Source organism: Sinocyclocheilus rhinocerous, unplaced genomic scaffold (assembly GCF_001515625.1).
Source record: "Sinocyclocheilus rhinocerous isolate Xijiao unplaced genomic scaffold, SAMN03320098_v1.1 scaffold441, whole genome shotgun sequence".
Taxonomy (NCBI): Eukaryota; Metazoa; Chordata; class Actinopteri; order Cypriniformes; family Cyprinidae; genus Sinocyclocheilus; species Sinocyclocheilus rhinocerous.
Window position 1 is genome coordinate 109,786 of NW_015640440.1, and position 18,208 is coordinate 127,993.

Here is an 18,208-nt window from a genome sequence, read left to right on the forward strand (position 1 = left end):
CTTTGGTTTATCATGTGACTTTCTCATCACCACCTGCATTTGGTGGTTATCAGTGTATTACAAAGGTACAAAACAGATTTCAGTACTTCAATAAGGGTTGGTATATTAACATTATATCAGTTAATGAAATTACGGTATTTAACTGTAAATTTAAGTTAAAACCGTAAAACCTAAAACGTTGCTACCGTATTTTTTACGGTAAAATTCCGGCAACCACAGCTGCCGTTTTTTACCATAAATTTTACAGAATTTTTTTTACAGTGTAGGTTAAGGCACGTTCAGTTATTCCACCCCTACTTAAGTATTTTAAGGGCTTTTTCTAAGCAAGGGTTGTGTAATTCAGTGTAATGCAGCACATTAGGTATCTCCCCCCGCTCATATGCATGGCTCAGTTCACTGAGCTGTGTGATTGAATAAGGTTATGAAACGTGAAAAATGGATGTCGGTTGAGGGTAATCCCTTCCTCTGAGTCTCGCACTGGGTAAATTTGGGCTAACGGGAATATGAGGTTCGTATTTGAAGCAAATCCTCTCAAGTTGCTCTGTGTGTGATTTCAAGCGTTACGGCTCTTAAAAATGCGTAGAACTAGTGCGCTTCATGTTTTGTTTCCTTCAGTGCTTTGTGAAGAGTGAGAGTGTAGTCTCACCGCACCGGATGTTTGAATATCGACATTTATGTTATACTTTGTATTAGGGGTGTGAATCGTCACTGGTTTCACAATTCGATTCGATTACGATTATCGAGTCAATGATTCACGATTATATCAATTTTTTTTGTTTTGTGCATTTTTATTAAATTATATAAGCAGGCTACTTTTTAAAATAATTACAAATTAATAATAAATCAAAACAATTGTTAAGAACTTAACCAAATAAATATAGCTTCACAACAAGCAAATATAAAGTAATAAAAGGGGAAAAAGACAATTACAAGGGATAAACAAAAAGTACTTTCAGTATCTGAGAGTGCTTTAAGCATCCGAAAGTTTACAGACAATCATAGTTATGGGTTTTTCTTTTTTCCTCAGCATTATTGCTGTTTGATTATTATTGATGAGATCATAGACAGTGGGAGCTTTAATAGGCTGCATTCACAATTTCGTATCATAAAAGTATTCGGAGATGCAAGTGCATTTAACCGCAGCCGCGATCAAGCTTCAGGACAAACAAACACAAAGCGCATGTGAGTTTTGTGCATCTATGAAATTTATGAAATTTCTTTTCCAATTTTATTCATCAAAGAATCCTGAAAAAGTATAGCAGTTTCCAAAAAACATATTTGGCAGCACAACAGTTGCCAACATTGATCATTCTAATAATTAATCAGCATATTAGAATGATTTGATCATATGACACTTTATACTGGAGTAATGATGATGGAAATTCAGCTTTGCATCACAGAAATAAATTATATTTTAAAGTATATTAAAATAGAAACCATTATTTTATATTGTAATAACATTTTGCAAGATTACTGTTTTTTTTCTGTATTTTTGATCAAATAAATGCAGCCTTGATGAGCAGAAGAGACTTCTTTAAAAAACATTACAAATCTTACTGATCCCAAACTTTTGAGCGGTAGTGTATTTGTAATTTATATTGTAAAAATGATTTTACTTTGTTATTAAACCTTAAGTTTTTTTTTACAAAATAGCTGGGCATTAGGTATTATGTAACTAATATTAAGTTGTACACTAAATTAACCAGAAATGACAGTAAAAACACTTGGAATTTTATGAAATTTCTTTTCCATTTTTTTAAAACTTTCTATTCATCAAAGGATCCTGAAAAAAACTTTGCATGAAAAAATTAAGCAGTAAGTAAAATTCAACAGTAAGACATTTCTGAAGGATCTTGTGACACTGAAGACTGGAGTAATGGCTGCTAAAAATTCAGCTTTGTCATCTCAGCAATAAATGATATTTAAAATATATTAGAATAGAAACCATTTATTCTAAATTGTAATAATATTTCACAATATTACAGATTTTACTGTATTTTTTATTAAATAAATGTAGCCATGGTGAGCATAATAGACTACTTTCAGAAATATAAATTTTTTTGTACTAACTTTTGAACTCTTGCTTATATTAGAGCTACAAAACTTTTTTAATGGCATATTTAAATCTGCAGAATTCACAACAAGTGTTAAATACATCAATTTTTATTAATTTATTTTTTTTTGTCATTTTTATCAGTTGTTAAGCCATGAATAAATGGCGGTCAGTCAAAGGTCATTTGAGACACTTCACATAGTAGTTTATGAACAAATGTCATTGAAAACACATTCACATTTCATTCCCATAAGAACATTGCACCCACGTAGCATAGTGGAGTGCAACAAGATTACGGCAATGTAAGTGGTGTTTTCCACCGAGAGTGAAAGTCAATGTTTTAAAATAAACATGCTCCCCGCTGGGCAGCGAGTTGATTCGAGCGCATTGGGCATGCATGCTGTTTGCTGTCTGAGTTAATGACTTCATTAAATTCTGTGTGCAGGGCCACTGAGAGCAGAGCGCTGACCCCTCGATCTCTGAACCGCAACTAAAACATCATCAGAATGCATGTCAGTTGCGGTGGAGCTCCCTGTTTCTGCACGCTTTGCACTCTAATGGAAACAGAGAGCCTAAGGCCTGAAACATACTCCACACAATTCTGTGAACACAAACGCTTCAAGCTACACAAACTCACTGTATCAGAACAAAATTCATAACATAATGTAAGTGTGCACTGTGTTCTCAGTGTTGCTGTCAGTGGTGTAAACCATCAGAAGACGCTCAGGTTTATCTTAGTGAGAACCAAATCAGTGTGATTTATGAACCGATAATGAGGAATGATGGTAAGAGATTGATTTGTTAATTTGTCAATTCGTTCATTCATTCACTCATTTGTTTGTTTGTTCATTACGCTTGTTTTTCCACCAAACTTCACCTCTTGGAAAATGTGTCATTTTTTATTTATTTAAATTTTATTGTATTTTATTTTATTTTAATTTTTTTGACTTGTTGCATGAAAAGCAATATTATTGTGGACAAGAATTATTTTGTGAAAGAAATGAACAGGTTTTTTTTTAGCAAGGATGCATTAAATAGATGAAAGGACATTTATAATGTAATATATATATACTGTATATAATTTTTTTTTCCAAATAAATTCTGTTCTTTTCAACTTTATCAAAGAATCCTGAAAAAAAAAAAAAAGTTTCAACACTGATAATAATAAGAAACCACCAAATCAGCTTTACCATCACATGGATAAATTACATTTTAAAATATATTCCAAAAGAGAACAGTTATTTTCAATTGCAATAATATTTCACATATTTTACTGTATTTTTGGTCAAATAAATGCAGCTTTGGTGAGCATAAGAGACTTCTTTCGAAAACATTAAAAAAATTTTACCAGGAAGAGAAAAATTGCAATCTGCTTAAAACAAAGAAATTAAACAATTCACACCATGTTGACTTAATCTTGATATTGTTATTAACAAGTGTAATATATGTGAAAATAAAATAACGTTTTATTTGTATCAAATGTACTACAACATATGGCATGAAAATGTACACTGTAAGAAAAAAAAAATCTGTAGAAAAATGGATAATATCCTGGCAGACAATTAATCTGTCAACCCTAATACACAATTCAATGTGTGATTCAAAATGCCATTAAAACAGCAAATTCCTTCATATTAACACAGTACACTTGCCCGTTTTTTTACAGGCTTTTCTTCGAGTGTACGACATAGTGTCAATGATCCACCTTATGTAACAAACTGCTGTCGGATTCAGTGTGTAATGTACGACTCCTCTGAGGCGTCTTGCGCATTCATTGAATATGCATAAATGTGTGTGTGTGTGTGTCAGAGGGGGGATGAAAGGGAAGAAGAAATAGTGTGACTGTCGTTTTAATTCTCTGACACTGACAGTCTCTCTGCAGTGTGTGTGCAAACCTCACACTCCCGCTCTCCGTTTCACTGAGAAAAGAGAGAATGAGAAACAGACGCCAGCAGTGGTTCAACCGCTCCTGTCCTTAATCACTCAGCGCAATCAGTACCTTTACATCTGGATCAATGCTCATATCTGTGCTCATCAATAACAATCACAAATAACAATGCAAATCAATAGTAATTGATTATGAAGTTAATCAACGATGGATTTGATTATTGATTAGTATTGATTAGGTGCGTTCATCATTGATTTAGTGAAAAATAACACATTCAGTCCGATTTTTTTAAAGGGGTCATATGATGCGATTTCAAGTTTTCCTTTCTCTAATAAAATAACAAATTACTTAAATAGTTAGGCTACACAAAATTTAAATGGGTATATAAAACTGAAAATCAGCAAACACTGTGGAACCAAATAAATAAGAAACATAAAACGTTTATTAGCAAAACAAATAAGAAAGCTTGGAGGCACGGCATATACACCTTGATGTAAAATAAAATAAAGATAAATAAAATCTGACTCCTGCTCCGTGGTGCACGGTTCGGCACGCTGCATTGAGCGTTTAGTTTTTAAAAGTGTCTGTCCACTAACTGAACTAGGCTAAATGATTTTTGTTACTATAAAAAAATCAAAACGACGGTGGGGGGCGGTGCTGCGGTAGGCAAATGACGTAACCGGTGTTGCGGCTTAACACCGGTATAACCGAAAACACAGTCTATCGCAGCAAGCCTAGTTTGTAATGGGTTTTAATGTTTTTGTCTCGTCGCTACGGGACACGGCATCAACAGTATGGTGAGGGGCGTAACATTTCCGTCACACGCTTGAGGTATTCGGCCAATCACAACGCACTGGATAGCTGGCCAATCACAGCACACCTCGCTTTTCAGAACGATGAGCTTTGTAAAAATCGACGCGTTTCAGAAAGGTGGGGCATAGAGGAGAAACAATAATGTACAGTATGTGGAAAATAATGTGTTTTTTGAACCTTAAACCGCGTAAACATTTCATTACACCAAATACACCAAATAATGTTCTTTTTAGCAACGTCATATGACCCCTTTAAAGAAAAAGAAGCCGTCTGGGAAAATTGGACATGTGAACATGTAAAACAAGAATCTGTGTGCTAAAGTCTGCGGTGTGTAGTATGACCATTTAGTTCACATGCAAAACATCATCCCATAGCGTGTCTACCTGGGCTCCTGACAGCGTGATACCGTTGATATGTATGGTCGCCATGCAACAAGCTGTTGGTAACTGTACCTTTTAGACTATAATCGGGCGAGATATGTCTCTCTTTAGTATTCATCACATTCAAAGTATGTTCTATAGAAGTATTTCCTGACAACCCCCATGCTGATAAGACCAGGATAGCTGTTTTGGATGCTGGTGCACTGGCTTCTTTATTAGCATGAAGGGTTGGTTCAACCAAAAATGAAAATGTAATGTTGTTCCAAACTCATAAGCTGTTTTTTTTATGTGGAACATAAAAGGAGATGTTTATTAAAATGTTCAATGACAACATAAAAGTAACCTAAAAATCGTCCAAATGAACATATTGACAAAGCCACATGATAGCTTCGTATGGAGAACATGCTGAAATGTATGCAAATCATCAAAAACAAAGCTATCGCGTGACTTCAGAAGACTTTGCATATAGTGCATGTCATATGTACTTTTTCTATAGTGCTTTTATTTATTTTTGGTCCATTTTGGCTCTACAGCGTCAGTCCCCATTCACTTCCATTATATGGAAAACAGCTGGTAAGCCTCTCCTTTTGTTTTCTACAGAAGAATGAAAGTCAGACCTTGTGTATTTTGGCGCAAGTTCATCTGTCACTTGCTAGCATTCGGGATGCCATCATGAACAGGTTTCATGTCCTCATCCTTTAACACCGTCAACAAAATTACCCAAGCTAAAGGCAAATAAAACCTAGAGGCACATCCTGGTTCACTTGCAATGAAGATAAACAGGGTTTATGCATATGCATATGTCAGTTTTTTATTCATTTTGGTCGGACCTATGCCATTCATGGTCTATTTGATTTATAATGCTTTTTTTTAATTGCACATTAAACATTAAACAGTTATAATCCATTATTTTATATACCTTAAGCAAAACCAGTTGAGAACCGCTCTGATAGATGGTTTGCTTTGGACACACTGTGATCATAAAAGCACGTATGTGAGAAGCAAACATGCTGTTACTTGTGTAATTGCGTTCCTACCATAGTTCCTCTCTCTCTCTCTCTTTCTCTCAGCACGCACTCTTTCATTAACACTTTTGCTTGCGTCACATTCATGTGCGAACACTCTATGTCTCGTGTCATTCACGCCCGCAGCCTTCCACACACATAAGGGTGTCACTTCAGTGCTGGGCACTCTTATGTCCCATAAGTTGATTTTTTATTAGAACTAACAGATTTACAACTCTTTGTTATGTGACGGTCCCATTAAGAAGTCTTGGGAACGTTTTACCTTTTTTTCAAAGACGTGCATTCTTGAAATATGAACGTTTGTCATATATAATATGAATTATTACTAACTTTAAACTATAATCTAAATAATGAAGTAATCATAAAGCATTTCAATATTTATTGTCAAAATGAATTATATCACTATATAATAAATACAATATGTGACCCTGGAGCACAAAACCAATACACATTTGAGATGTGTAAATGACATTTGCTGGTTCAGAAAAATATGACAGAATCCTCCTGCAATAAATGGGTCTCTGCTAAAGGACAAATAAAAGAAACTTGTGAAAGTTAAAAGTATGTTTTAAAAGAAAAAGTTCTCATTTCTAAAAGTCCACAGGACCAAAAGTCCCCCTAGCCGGAGAAACACCCATAAACACACACTCTCGTTCTCCCATATATTCCCCTGACACTCCATTGATCCGTGTTATATGCTGCGTTAGCGCTGAGGCTGCACTCTCTCCAGCAGTGATGGATGAGGTGGAGATAACAGCGACCGATGTGCGCAAACCCTTCAATCATTTACCTGACAGTCACTCCACTCGCCCTGGGAAAAGGGCACCTTGCCAGGGTCTCCTCTCTCAGCTCCTCCCTTCCGTCCCCTGCGTTCCTGTAACATCCCGCGTCGTTCTCTTTCACCCCGCCATCACCACGGGCGCTAATGCTGAATCGCGTTAACAACACATTGCTCACCCCAGGCTCACGGCAATACTATCAATCACACAACCGCCGCACACAGGATGTTGTCTAATAAATACAGCCACCAATGCTTCCTCTGTTCCTTATTTCACTTCTTTTGGACTGATGCATGCAACACCCGCTGAGTGGCATTAAACAGCTTGAAAGATCGAAGACAATTTTTAATATAACTCCGACTGGATTCGTCTGAAAGAATAATAATTGTAATTGTAATCCATAATTGTATGGAGATTAAAGCTTCTTTTTTTTTCGGATACAAAAATGATATGAGATCAAAATGGGCCCTATTTACTTTTTTATACATGTTTTCACCATTGGAGCTGGTCAGGCTGGGAGAACCGTGATAGTTCACCCAAAAATCCTCATCATTTACTCACCCTCATGTTGTTCCAAGCCTGTGTGACTCTTTGTACTGTGGGAGACAAAAGAAGATATTTTGAAGAATGTTTCTACTGTTTTTGTTCAAACAATGAAAGTCAATGGGGTCCAAAATAACTCAAAATATATTTCTTCCGCAGAAGAAAGAGTTTGCAATGACGTGAGGATGAGTAAATGATTAATTTTTGGGTGTTCTCATGAGAAAACGGTTGTATTTTATGAGTTGTCAATTTCTTATGAATTTTTACAAATGGTTTTGTACAAAAATTTAACATTTTTAAGTCCACCCCTAACCCCACCCTTCAACCTAACCCTCAGTGGTGATTAAGCAGATCATATGAAAATGTGCAAATGAGATTTATTCAAGCAATGAATTCAAACTCTAATTTATTCAAATTTGTGACCAATTCGGCAAAACATTAAAATAGTTATGAATTCCTATGAAATTATTGTTGGAAATATTTCACATTATGTCTGTACAATGGGTAAAGTGTCCTCCCGACCTCATGAGAAAACGTGATTATTTTACTGGTCATTAGCTATGTTTCCATCCAAAGATTCGAATTAAACTTATGCGCAAAACTGGAATATCACATAAAACATATGCGAATAAAGCACCGTTTCCATCCAACGAGTCAAAGAGAACAAAATCGTCACTTCCTGGTAAACTGTGGCACTAAATATCACTAAGAATACAGGAGAAGCCACTGAATATAATAATTTTCATATATGATATAAATTACTTGCACCTCAGAGCGAGCAGACGAAACACAATAAATGATGTCAATGCTTTCGGAGGTGGTTGCTGCTCTTTGGGAACGCAGTCGTGTAACAATTATACAGAAATACTTTGAAGACAGACTTTGCTCAGGCATTTCAGAATGACCATAACAACATATAGATGCGCATCTTGGTGTTTCCATCCAGCGTTTTTTTTATGCGATAATCCAAAATGCGTATAAAAATAGGTGGATGGAAACATAGCTAATGACTTCCTATGAATTTGTACGAATTGTTTCATACAAAAACAAAAATTTTATTAGGTGCACCACTAACCCACCTCTAAATCAGTGGGGCTTAAGCAGTTTGAATGAAAATGTGCAAATGAGATTAGCAAATTGGTCGCAAATTCAAATTAATTTGTACAATCTCATTTGCACATTTTCGTTCAAACTGCTTAAGCCCCACTGATTTAGGGGTGGGTTAGTGGTGGACCTAATAAAATGTTTATTTTTGTACGAAACAAATCATGCAAATTCATAGGAAGTTGTGTCTTGTAAAATATGTTTCTAATTTCCCGATCTCATGATAAAACATAAATATTGCAAGACAACAACTTCCTATGAATTTGTACGATTTATTTCAGATGAAAATGTACGATTTTTAGGTCCGCCCCTAAACCTATGCTTCAGTGAGCATATCGTACGAAAACATGTAAATGAGGTGGTATGGGTTTATACAAATTTGTGACCAAAACATCATGAGATCTCAAGTATTTTACGATTTGGCGATTTCTTATGTATTCATACAATTTGTTTTGTGCAAAAAAGCATGATTTTTAGGCCCAAAAACATATGAATGAGAGATAAATTTGTGACCTAAAAATAATTATGAACTGCCATGAGAGTATGTTACACTACGTCTGTCAAAACGTTGAATAAAGTACCATGGTATTGCAATTTTTTAGAACATGTTACCTTGACTGTAATTTTTCAGATACAGTATGTAACATGGAAGTACCATGGATTGCAATGTAAATACAGCAACTACAGTCAGTGGGGGTCAGACTGGATCAAGGTGGGGAACTTGATTTGTATGGATTACCAGATCTGTAACATGGAAGTACCATGGATTGCAATGTAAATACAGCAACTACAGTCAGTGTGGGTCCGACTGGATCAAGGTGGGGAACTTGATTTGTATGGATTACCAGATCCTGGAACGAACGTTCAAGTGAGGGGAATGCATTTGTGCGGCAAAATGATGAACATTTTGTACCGTGTCCAACAATGGTTTACTGTGGCCTTGGCCACGGTATGTGAATATGGTATTCATTCTGTACTGTGTTATATGTATCTAATATCATGGTACATCTGCAGCATAAAATAGAGCTCGTTTTAGCTCATTTACAGTGTGTACCTTGCGTGGGTTGATGATAAACTGTTTTGCTCTTTGTTCTAATTGAGCTTTCTAGAAGAACAGTTTCTGTTTGATTAGCCCCCCTTCATCTGATGCAGACAGCTTAGCCTGTTAAATCAACGGTTCACATATCTCTGGGTAGTTAAGTGTGAGGTATTGGTTTAAAAAGTGTTCTCTCTCCTCTGAAATGAGAGCACAATTATCACCAAGCAATGGCTCTGGTAAACAGTGTAAGTTCAGTCTGTTCTAATAACAGAGCCTGAGGTTTTTGTGGAAGGCTTGTCAGTGTCAGCCAAATTCATCAGCCTCGTCTTAAAGAAATAGTTGCTAAAAATGTTTAAAAGTTTGTCATTTGTCCCCCCTCGTGTCACTCCAAACTCATTCTGCTTTGTTTTTTCATGGAGATGTCAGGCAGAACATCTAGAGAGCTTTTTTCCTTTATGTTCTCTGGGTCTGCCATGTTCTTAGACTAACAGAAAGTGGTCCATACAAGTTGTGCACTAGTTTCTAGTGAAGGTGCATTGACGTAATTACCGTAATTTTGAGACAACAACACGTGACATTCTACTCGGACTCGGGAGTTATGCGTTTCTATGGCAACACTATCAATGCAAAAGCATTCACATGCTCACACGCTCGCGTCCGGTGTAGACACGGTGTTAGTCTGAAGACCCTGGCTATATCCAAAATTGCCCTCTATACCCTTAAATAGGGCATTTCTTGAGGGGACAGCCATTTGTAGTGGTGTCTGAAACCATAGTGGACATTATCGAGTACACTCATTCAATCCCATAATGCACCACAATAACAAGTGTACAATTGATGTACACTCAGCGGCTAGAGAATACCCATAATGCACTGTGAGGGTTGTGGCGAATGAATTCCCGTGTCGTGTGAGGGTATGGGAGGCGATTTTGAACACAGCACTTGATTAGCTGATTCAGATGTGTTTAAGGGTTGGAGCTTAACTCTGCAGAACAGTGGCCCTCCAGGAGCGGGACAGCTCACCCCTGTCCAAGTCGGAATAAAATTTAAGTCATCATTCACTAAAAATATTGCCTTCTGCCATACTGTAACTCTTAAATATCACTCATATTCAGTGCATAGCCTCTTCTGGAAGTCAACTGACAAGTGGTAAAAAACAGTAATTATCAAACTGTGAATCGAGTATGTTCACATGGAAGAAATTACACAGATAAGGTTAAAAGTGTGATTCACTGCCAGTTATTCATTTTCACTGATTTTTAATCCCATGAAGTGCAATAAATCTACCTATTTTCCTCTGCCGTTCAGTCTGAAAGACATACACGAAGGTCAAAAAGATAAATCTGTTGTGGACAAGCCAGTTACCAGTTTGTCATTATAGACAGCTGGAGCACTTGAAGTTGTTCTCGTCAAGAAGATCACAGTTAATTTCCTTTTCTCCATGGGCACAGAATCCCTTAAACTTTCTAATTAGTAGTGAATGGGCGGAATGTAAATGTGCCGCTGCTGCTCGTGGTTTAATGATATAGTTGAGTCTGAGGAGTATTGTGTAGATAATGGCTCTGCAGTCATCTGTTTCCATTGCTCGCCCACTCTCAACAGCCTGTTGCCCGAGATACAGTCTTTCATTTTGTCTTCTCAATAGTGTTTTTCTTGACAATACATCATCTGGGAGGGTTTTAAAGCATCTCTAAAGTGTTTGTATTCAAGTGGTTCTGATTTTTGCGTGTGTGTGCTGGCGCTATAACGAAACAATCAGAAAGGCAACTGAGGGAAAGTACTTGTCATGGAGGTTACAGCTATTCAGTTGAGAATTGCAAACTTACCCACTTATCCGCTGGATCCTGTTATCATCTGTCTGTAGTGAAACTACAGTATTTTTTTTATTTTTTGTTTTGTTTATTTCTTTTCAATCTATGTAGCATTATTTTCCCCTCACAGTTCCTCCACTCACAGTTAGTCAAGATTTGAAAATGTTGTTCTGTCTTGACAGTAGTTGACCTTAAAAGAGATACCACAGACTACTGAAAAAAACATAAGCTAATGCCATTATTGCAATGCTGAGAATACAATGTTCACTTGCATTGCATTATGAATTGCACGCTTTGGAACTACAACACATGAAATTGAGCATTTATAGCTTAAACAAGCTTTTGTTGTAGATGCCGAACCTTTAAGACTTCTATATTCAAATTACCTTACATTACATTGTCTATTTGCATGAGAAATGAGTAAAAAAGTCGAGACATAACATTTTGTGTTCCATTAATATAGATAGTAGGTGGTCATGTTAATGTACTGATAGTTATGACATCATAACTTTTGATTAATTTTGATTAATACTACACTCTAACTCAAAACTCACTTTAAACCACCACCGAGTGTTTGTAATGAATTGAGATTGCGATCTAATGTGGATTTTGGTCATATAATGTTGTTGAAACATGCCTTTTACACCAAGTTAATCGCTACACCAGCTTAGCATTTTTCATGTAAACATCCTATATTATTATGATGAAAATAACCCAAATCGCATAAAAATCGCATGCCAATCATATACTATCGTAATTGTGTGTTTATTAGCTTCATGTTTCGTGTGTAGAAACGTTTCTCTGGGCGGGTTATGAACACAGACAGACAGTGCTACAAGATGTTAATGCTCATCAGATTGCATAAATATGTGGAAAATTAATAGAAATGATGATTCTGTCTAATGAAATATGAAGTAAATATATCAATATTTCTCCAAATGTTCGCACACTGTTCAGTGAAGCTTGCACGTGGCTGTCTGCCTAAGTTTTGTTGACAACCAGAGGCGGTACAAAATTTGACGGAAGCAGCCACCTAATAATTCTCTATGCTGGAAAAAACCCTGCTAGCAACAACCCAGAACACCCCAGCAATGCTGTAGAAACCACCCAGAACACCCTAGCAATGCTGTAGAAACCACCCAGAACACCCCAGCAATGCTGTAGAAACCACCCAGAACACACTAGCAATGCCCTTGCAACAACCCAGAGCACCCTTGCAATGACCTAGCAACAACCCTGAACCTGATCCTCATCGAATTGCGCAGGTGGCAACCCTGGTGGCAAGTTTTGCATGAAGACGCACCACTCGCATTCCTTTCAAACGTGACACACTAGAGTCAGTTGACTGCAGTGCATGAAACCTCTCTGTGCGCATGATTGAAGTCTTTCTTCAGTGCGCCCAAGAGAGGTTTTTCAGTATCAACAAAAACCACCGTTTTTTCTCCCCAACACAATCAGGGCAGCCCTCAAGAGCTCTCAAAGAGCAGCCTGACAGCACAGTCTAATGACTCACCATTAACTAACTCTCTTCCCATGAAACACAGGCACTCTCCAGGTAACAGAGTGAAACTAGAGTTACGCTTAAAAGAACAAAAAAAGACTCAAGTTTGCTATCATAGAAGATCAAGCAGTTGCCTGGGGGCTTTATTAATTTTTTTTAAATGGCATTTCACTCCCAACTCTTAACGCGCTCTCATGCAGTCTGTCTGTCCTCTCATCTCTCCTCATGCCTGTCCGTCACACACAAAGTGAAAGTGGTAGTGATGAATTATTCACCACCACTTGAACCCCACAGCCGCTCTCGTTCTCTTGCTTTTTCTGCAGCTTTAATTGTGTTTTAGAGGATAACAATGAGGACAATATCTCATTAATCAAACAAAGAGCCGTGGTTTTTAAAAAGCTCAGATGAATGAAGGATATGGAGGTGAGCATGGCATGCTTCAGGGGAGAGAGGAGGTTAAACATTATGATAGGCATTTGAGGGGGAAACTTGTTTGGGAATAGTCATTGTTTCATTTTGTTTAGTGTAGCAAAGTATCGAGCACAGCTCATACGGAAGTCTTTTTCAAAGTAGCTGGTTAATACCTCGAAGCCGTGTGGATAACTCAATCCCATTGCGAATAGGAGGAAATCCTTCACCATTGTGTGAAATTCCCAATAGTGTGGATTGCTTTCGAAATGACTGGATTTTGGCTGCAAAATTTCATGGGTGAAATTGAGTGATTCCAATAGGAATCCAAATGATTGGGAATTTTCGTGTGATGGTGAAAAAGTTACCCGAGCAGTTTTCGCTAACTTTGTTGGTCACTTGAATTCAGCACACTGACCAACAGAAGGCCACTTGGTTTGAAAATGACTTGTGAGCTCTGCTTCATACATCGCTACAATATTGACGAGACATTTTTGGAAGCTTTTTGTCTGTGTGGGACTGCGCCATAGTGTGTTGACTTGCACACTGTTCTCTTTTGTCGCAACCCAGGTTCCTTTGACGTTTGGAGTTTGGATAATGTGAATGCTGTTTTCTGAACACGGGTACGCACCTGCAAACTGTACCCGAGTCCACTTAAAAAGGGTGGTCTGGGGTACGGATGTGAACTCCAGAGTGTTTTGCTTCTGATGTGAATGCATATTAATGTGAATTAATGTGTTTTATCACTCACTTTCCAAGCTTGACTGACGCAAAGCAAGAAAAGATAATTTATACCTTATTTCCACTCATCTTCAACAGAAATCGTCTCCCATGTTCTTTTGAACCTTTACGTTTCATTCGTGACAAATAGACACATGTGCCATTATGTTTTATCATTTTGGACCAGGCAGTCGAATCAAGTGTGAAAGCATCCTAAGTCCTTTCTCATAATCACAAAAGACAATAATTTGTACTCAAAGTTTAGTTCCAAACAGGAAATACTTTTAAAGTATTGAATCCATAATGGAAGTATACTGCTGTAAGGGTAATATATCGTTTTTGCATTCAACTGCGCTGCTTTTCCATTGTTTTTCTATGTGAACATCCTCAAATTCTGTGTGATCAACCCCTAAAGGCCCGTTCACACCAAGGACGATAACTATAAAGATATAATTCTAAAAATCGTTCTCAATATTAAAGAATAGCAGAGTTCACACCACAACTATAACGATAAAGACAAAGAGAAACGATATCGTTGGAATCACTTCCAGAACGATTTTTCTCCAGCTGATGAACGATAAAAAATTGACAGCCAATCAGAATCCATCCTGCTGTAACGAGCTCAAAAATGTAAAGCGGCAGACGCGCGTGCGCTTAGAATAAACAGACGATATCGTTCGACAACGAGCGTGCGCTTAGAATAAACAGACGATATCGTTCGCTGGTGTGGACGCTAATATCGTTATCTTTATAGTTATCGTTCTTGGTGTGAACGGGGCTTAACACTTTTTTAAAAGTATACAACACAGACATAATACACAAGGTTAATTTTCTCGCATTTTTGTATGTCGCAAAGTGTCAACACAAGTATACCTTGTGTTCTCAGTTTTGCCACAAGGGGCGCTCAAATGGACGTTAGTATAAACTGTTTGCCAATGCTAATAACTATAGTAGCTGGTTACTACAGTAACTAGTTAGTGTTGCAATGAGATTGGGCTAATAACATCACTCTGTCGGCAAAATTATGTCGAACATTTTAACCTGAGGTACAAGTACAAGATGTAATCAACAGAATCTGTACAAAACATTAGGCTAAAAATATCTTATTTTAAAATCAAAGACATTTAAAGGGATACTCCACCCCAAAATGAAAATTTTGTCATTAATCACTTACCCCCATGTCGAACGAAAACAGCGCATCCGTGTGGCGCGGCTGACACAGAATAGTGTACGCTGCTTGCGTTCAGCGGATATTCTCCAAAATGGCGCTACGGTGATGCGGAGAGACACAGAGGAGACGAATTGTTGAATAAAGTCGTTATTTTTGTTTTCTTTGCGTACAAAAAGTATTCTCGTCGCTTCATAACGTTACGGTTGAACCACTGATGACAGATGTACTATTCTGACGATGTTTTCATACTTCTCTGGACCTTGACAGTGTAAGTTACTTGGCAGTCAATGGGACAGTCACAAGCCTCCCGGTTTTCATCCAAAATATCTTAAATTGTGTTCCGAAGACGAACGAAGCTTTTACGGGTTTGGAACGACATGGGGGTAAGTGATTAATGACAATTTTTTCATTTTGGGGTGGAGTATCCCTTTAAAGCTCCTTTTCAGTAGCGTTAAAAGAAAAGAAAAAAGTGTGTAGTATAGCTAGTTAGAGATGTTGGTGTGCTTTCACTGGAACACTTTGACTACTAAGATATTTAATCTTGACTATGATTGTAGAGATGTTCATCATGGTCTGGCACACACACACAGTCAGCATCTGGCCAGCCTGAAGGCTTTATAAAAAAATTTAAAAAAGAAGTACGTCATGTCTTATCATTGACATAAATATAACAGCATGAGCTGCAGGGCTGTGGTCATACTCCGCATGTATGACTGGCTCGATAAGGATATTTGCGTGTCTCCAGTGAGGCAGTAGCTGGGTCGGAGATGCAGAGAGCAGAACACATGCCTGGGGCCTGTTCTGTTCACACAGATAAGAAGCTGTCACAGCTGTCATGCACTCCAAAACTTATTATTCTGCATCCTGTATCAGGCAGAGCATGATCCCGCTCGTGATGGTGAGGCTGTGGTGTGTTTCTGCTGACATCTGCTAGGGTCTAAAAGTCATTCCTGCCGAGGACCAAAGGCTACACTGTTTGGCAGTGGCTTTACTTAAACATTATGTTTAAGTAAAGATTGGCTTTACTTTGCGTTATTTTGACAGACAGTCTGACAAACATATAAAGTGGCCAAAGTTAATCAATGAGTGAATAAATCTGAAATCAGATATAACCTAATGTGACATTATAAGTGTGCATAAAACCTGCACAAATCTGAAACTGAAACAGCTTCTCTTCGTGACGACTTGATTTTGTTCATCTGAAATTAATTGTCTGGATCATGGAAAGTGTTGCAAAAGAAATGAAGGATTGTTTTATGTGAGTGTGACGGGTTGCTTTTTATTTAGGGATGTTATTTCATACAAAACCCTGAATGTCTTTCAAAGATTGAATAAAAGGAGCTAGTGAGGCACCAAAATTTTTTTTTTTTACTGAAACAACGAAACTGAAAGTAAAGTTTTCATTTAGTCGAAAATTGAAACCAAAATTAGTTTATTTAATAATCAATTAATTAATCAAATAATGTACTAATCAGCACTAAAATAAAAACTGAGTTATATATATAAAATTTAAAATGCACATAAGGCAGTTTTTATTAACTTTTTAATGAAATACATTAATTTGTTGTCGAACTATTTAAAAAGGGGCTGTAATGACAGATTTAATTAAATAACGAAGACAAGAAGTTTAGCAGCAAAATGTTTTTTTTCCTAACTAATGAGTTTATAGACATTAATGGCTTTCCTGTGGTAAGTGCATGTGGTTTACGAGTTTTATTGATTTTTCTTTTTTTTTTTTTTTGCACATCAGCTGAAAACAGCACAGACTAAAAGATCTCAGATCGTCATAAACAAGATTAATAAAAAATGAGAAAGTGATATTGTCAACCCAGATCTGGAATCCACACAGCTGACATGTTTACCTGTTGTAGTTTTATCCATGTTGTGTGCACAAAATAGACACCGACACAAAACACACCAGTAGAGAAACTAATCAACAGCTATCAATCAACAGCTATGATTTGGAAAAGCTTATGCCATTTTTATGAAAACTATGCATCAGATGACTAGCGTGATTTCCACTGCTTGGCTTATGTCATGTTTTATGAGATTTGAATATGGCAGTCCTGACTGTTTTGGGTCTGTGTCTCTAGTACAGGATTGGTCAGCTGTACATGATCAGCAAGCACAGTCATGAGCAGAGCGAGAGAGGAGAGGGTGTGGAGGTGGTGCAGAACGAACCGTATGAGGACCCCAACTACGGCCCGGGACAGTTCACGGAGAAACGCATTTATCTCAACAAGTGAGTAGCAACTGTCATCAATTACCCGTCAAGGCAAAACACCTCTGCAGATTCTCTAGGTATTTCAGTTCAAAGTGTGTGATACTAGACTCAAACTGTATTAGTCAATCAACACATGAAGAGTTCATTTGCAACGATAAACGCCACTTTTAAAAAAAAAAGAGCTGATTGCCGTGCATTATTCTCCACATGTAATTTTTTGTAACACTATAAATGTCTTTACTCTCACTTTTGATCTATTTAATGCATCCTTGCTGAATATAAGTATTAATTTTCTTTTTAAATTTTACTTTTACTTTATTCTTTTGAATGGTAGTGTATCGCAGTTTCCACAAAAATATTAAGCAGCACAACTGTTTTCAACACTGATAATAATAAACATAAATGTTTCTTGAGCAGCAAATCAGCATATTAGAATGATTTCTGAAGGATCAAGTGACACTGAACACTGGAGTAATGTTGCTGAAAATTCAACTTTGCATCACAGGAATAAATTACATTTTAAAGTATATTGCAATATAAAATTGTTGTTTTAAATTGTAATGATATTTCACATTATTACGGTTTTTACTGTATTTTTTTATCAAATAAATGCAGCCTTGTTGAGCAAAAGAGACTTTTTTTAAAAACATGAAAAAATCTTAATCAATCCAAACTTGTGGACATTATACATTTGAAAAAAAAAACATAATTTGTTAAAGTGCTCCTGTTATGGATTTTTGAAAATTGCC

The 18,208-nt window shown here is 36.9% G+C and overlaps 1 protein-coding gene across 1 annotated transcript in view; it reads left to right on the top strand.

Annotated features, from left to right (window-relative positions):
• LOC107752702 (cytoplasmic phosphatidylinositol transfer protein 1-like) overlaps positions 1 to 18,208 on the top strand; it is an 88,999-nt gene that overhangs the window by 39,613 nt on the left and 31,178 nt on the right. Inside the window, exon 2 of the mRNA XM_016568725.1 lies at positions 17,329 to 17,477. Within this exon, the coding sequence (XP_016424211.1) occupies positions 17,329 to 17,477 (149 nt within the window). The remainder of the gene's footprint in view (positions 1 to 17,328; positions 17,478 to 18,208) is intronic.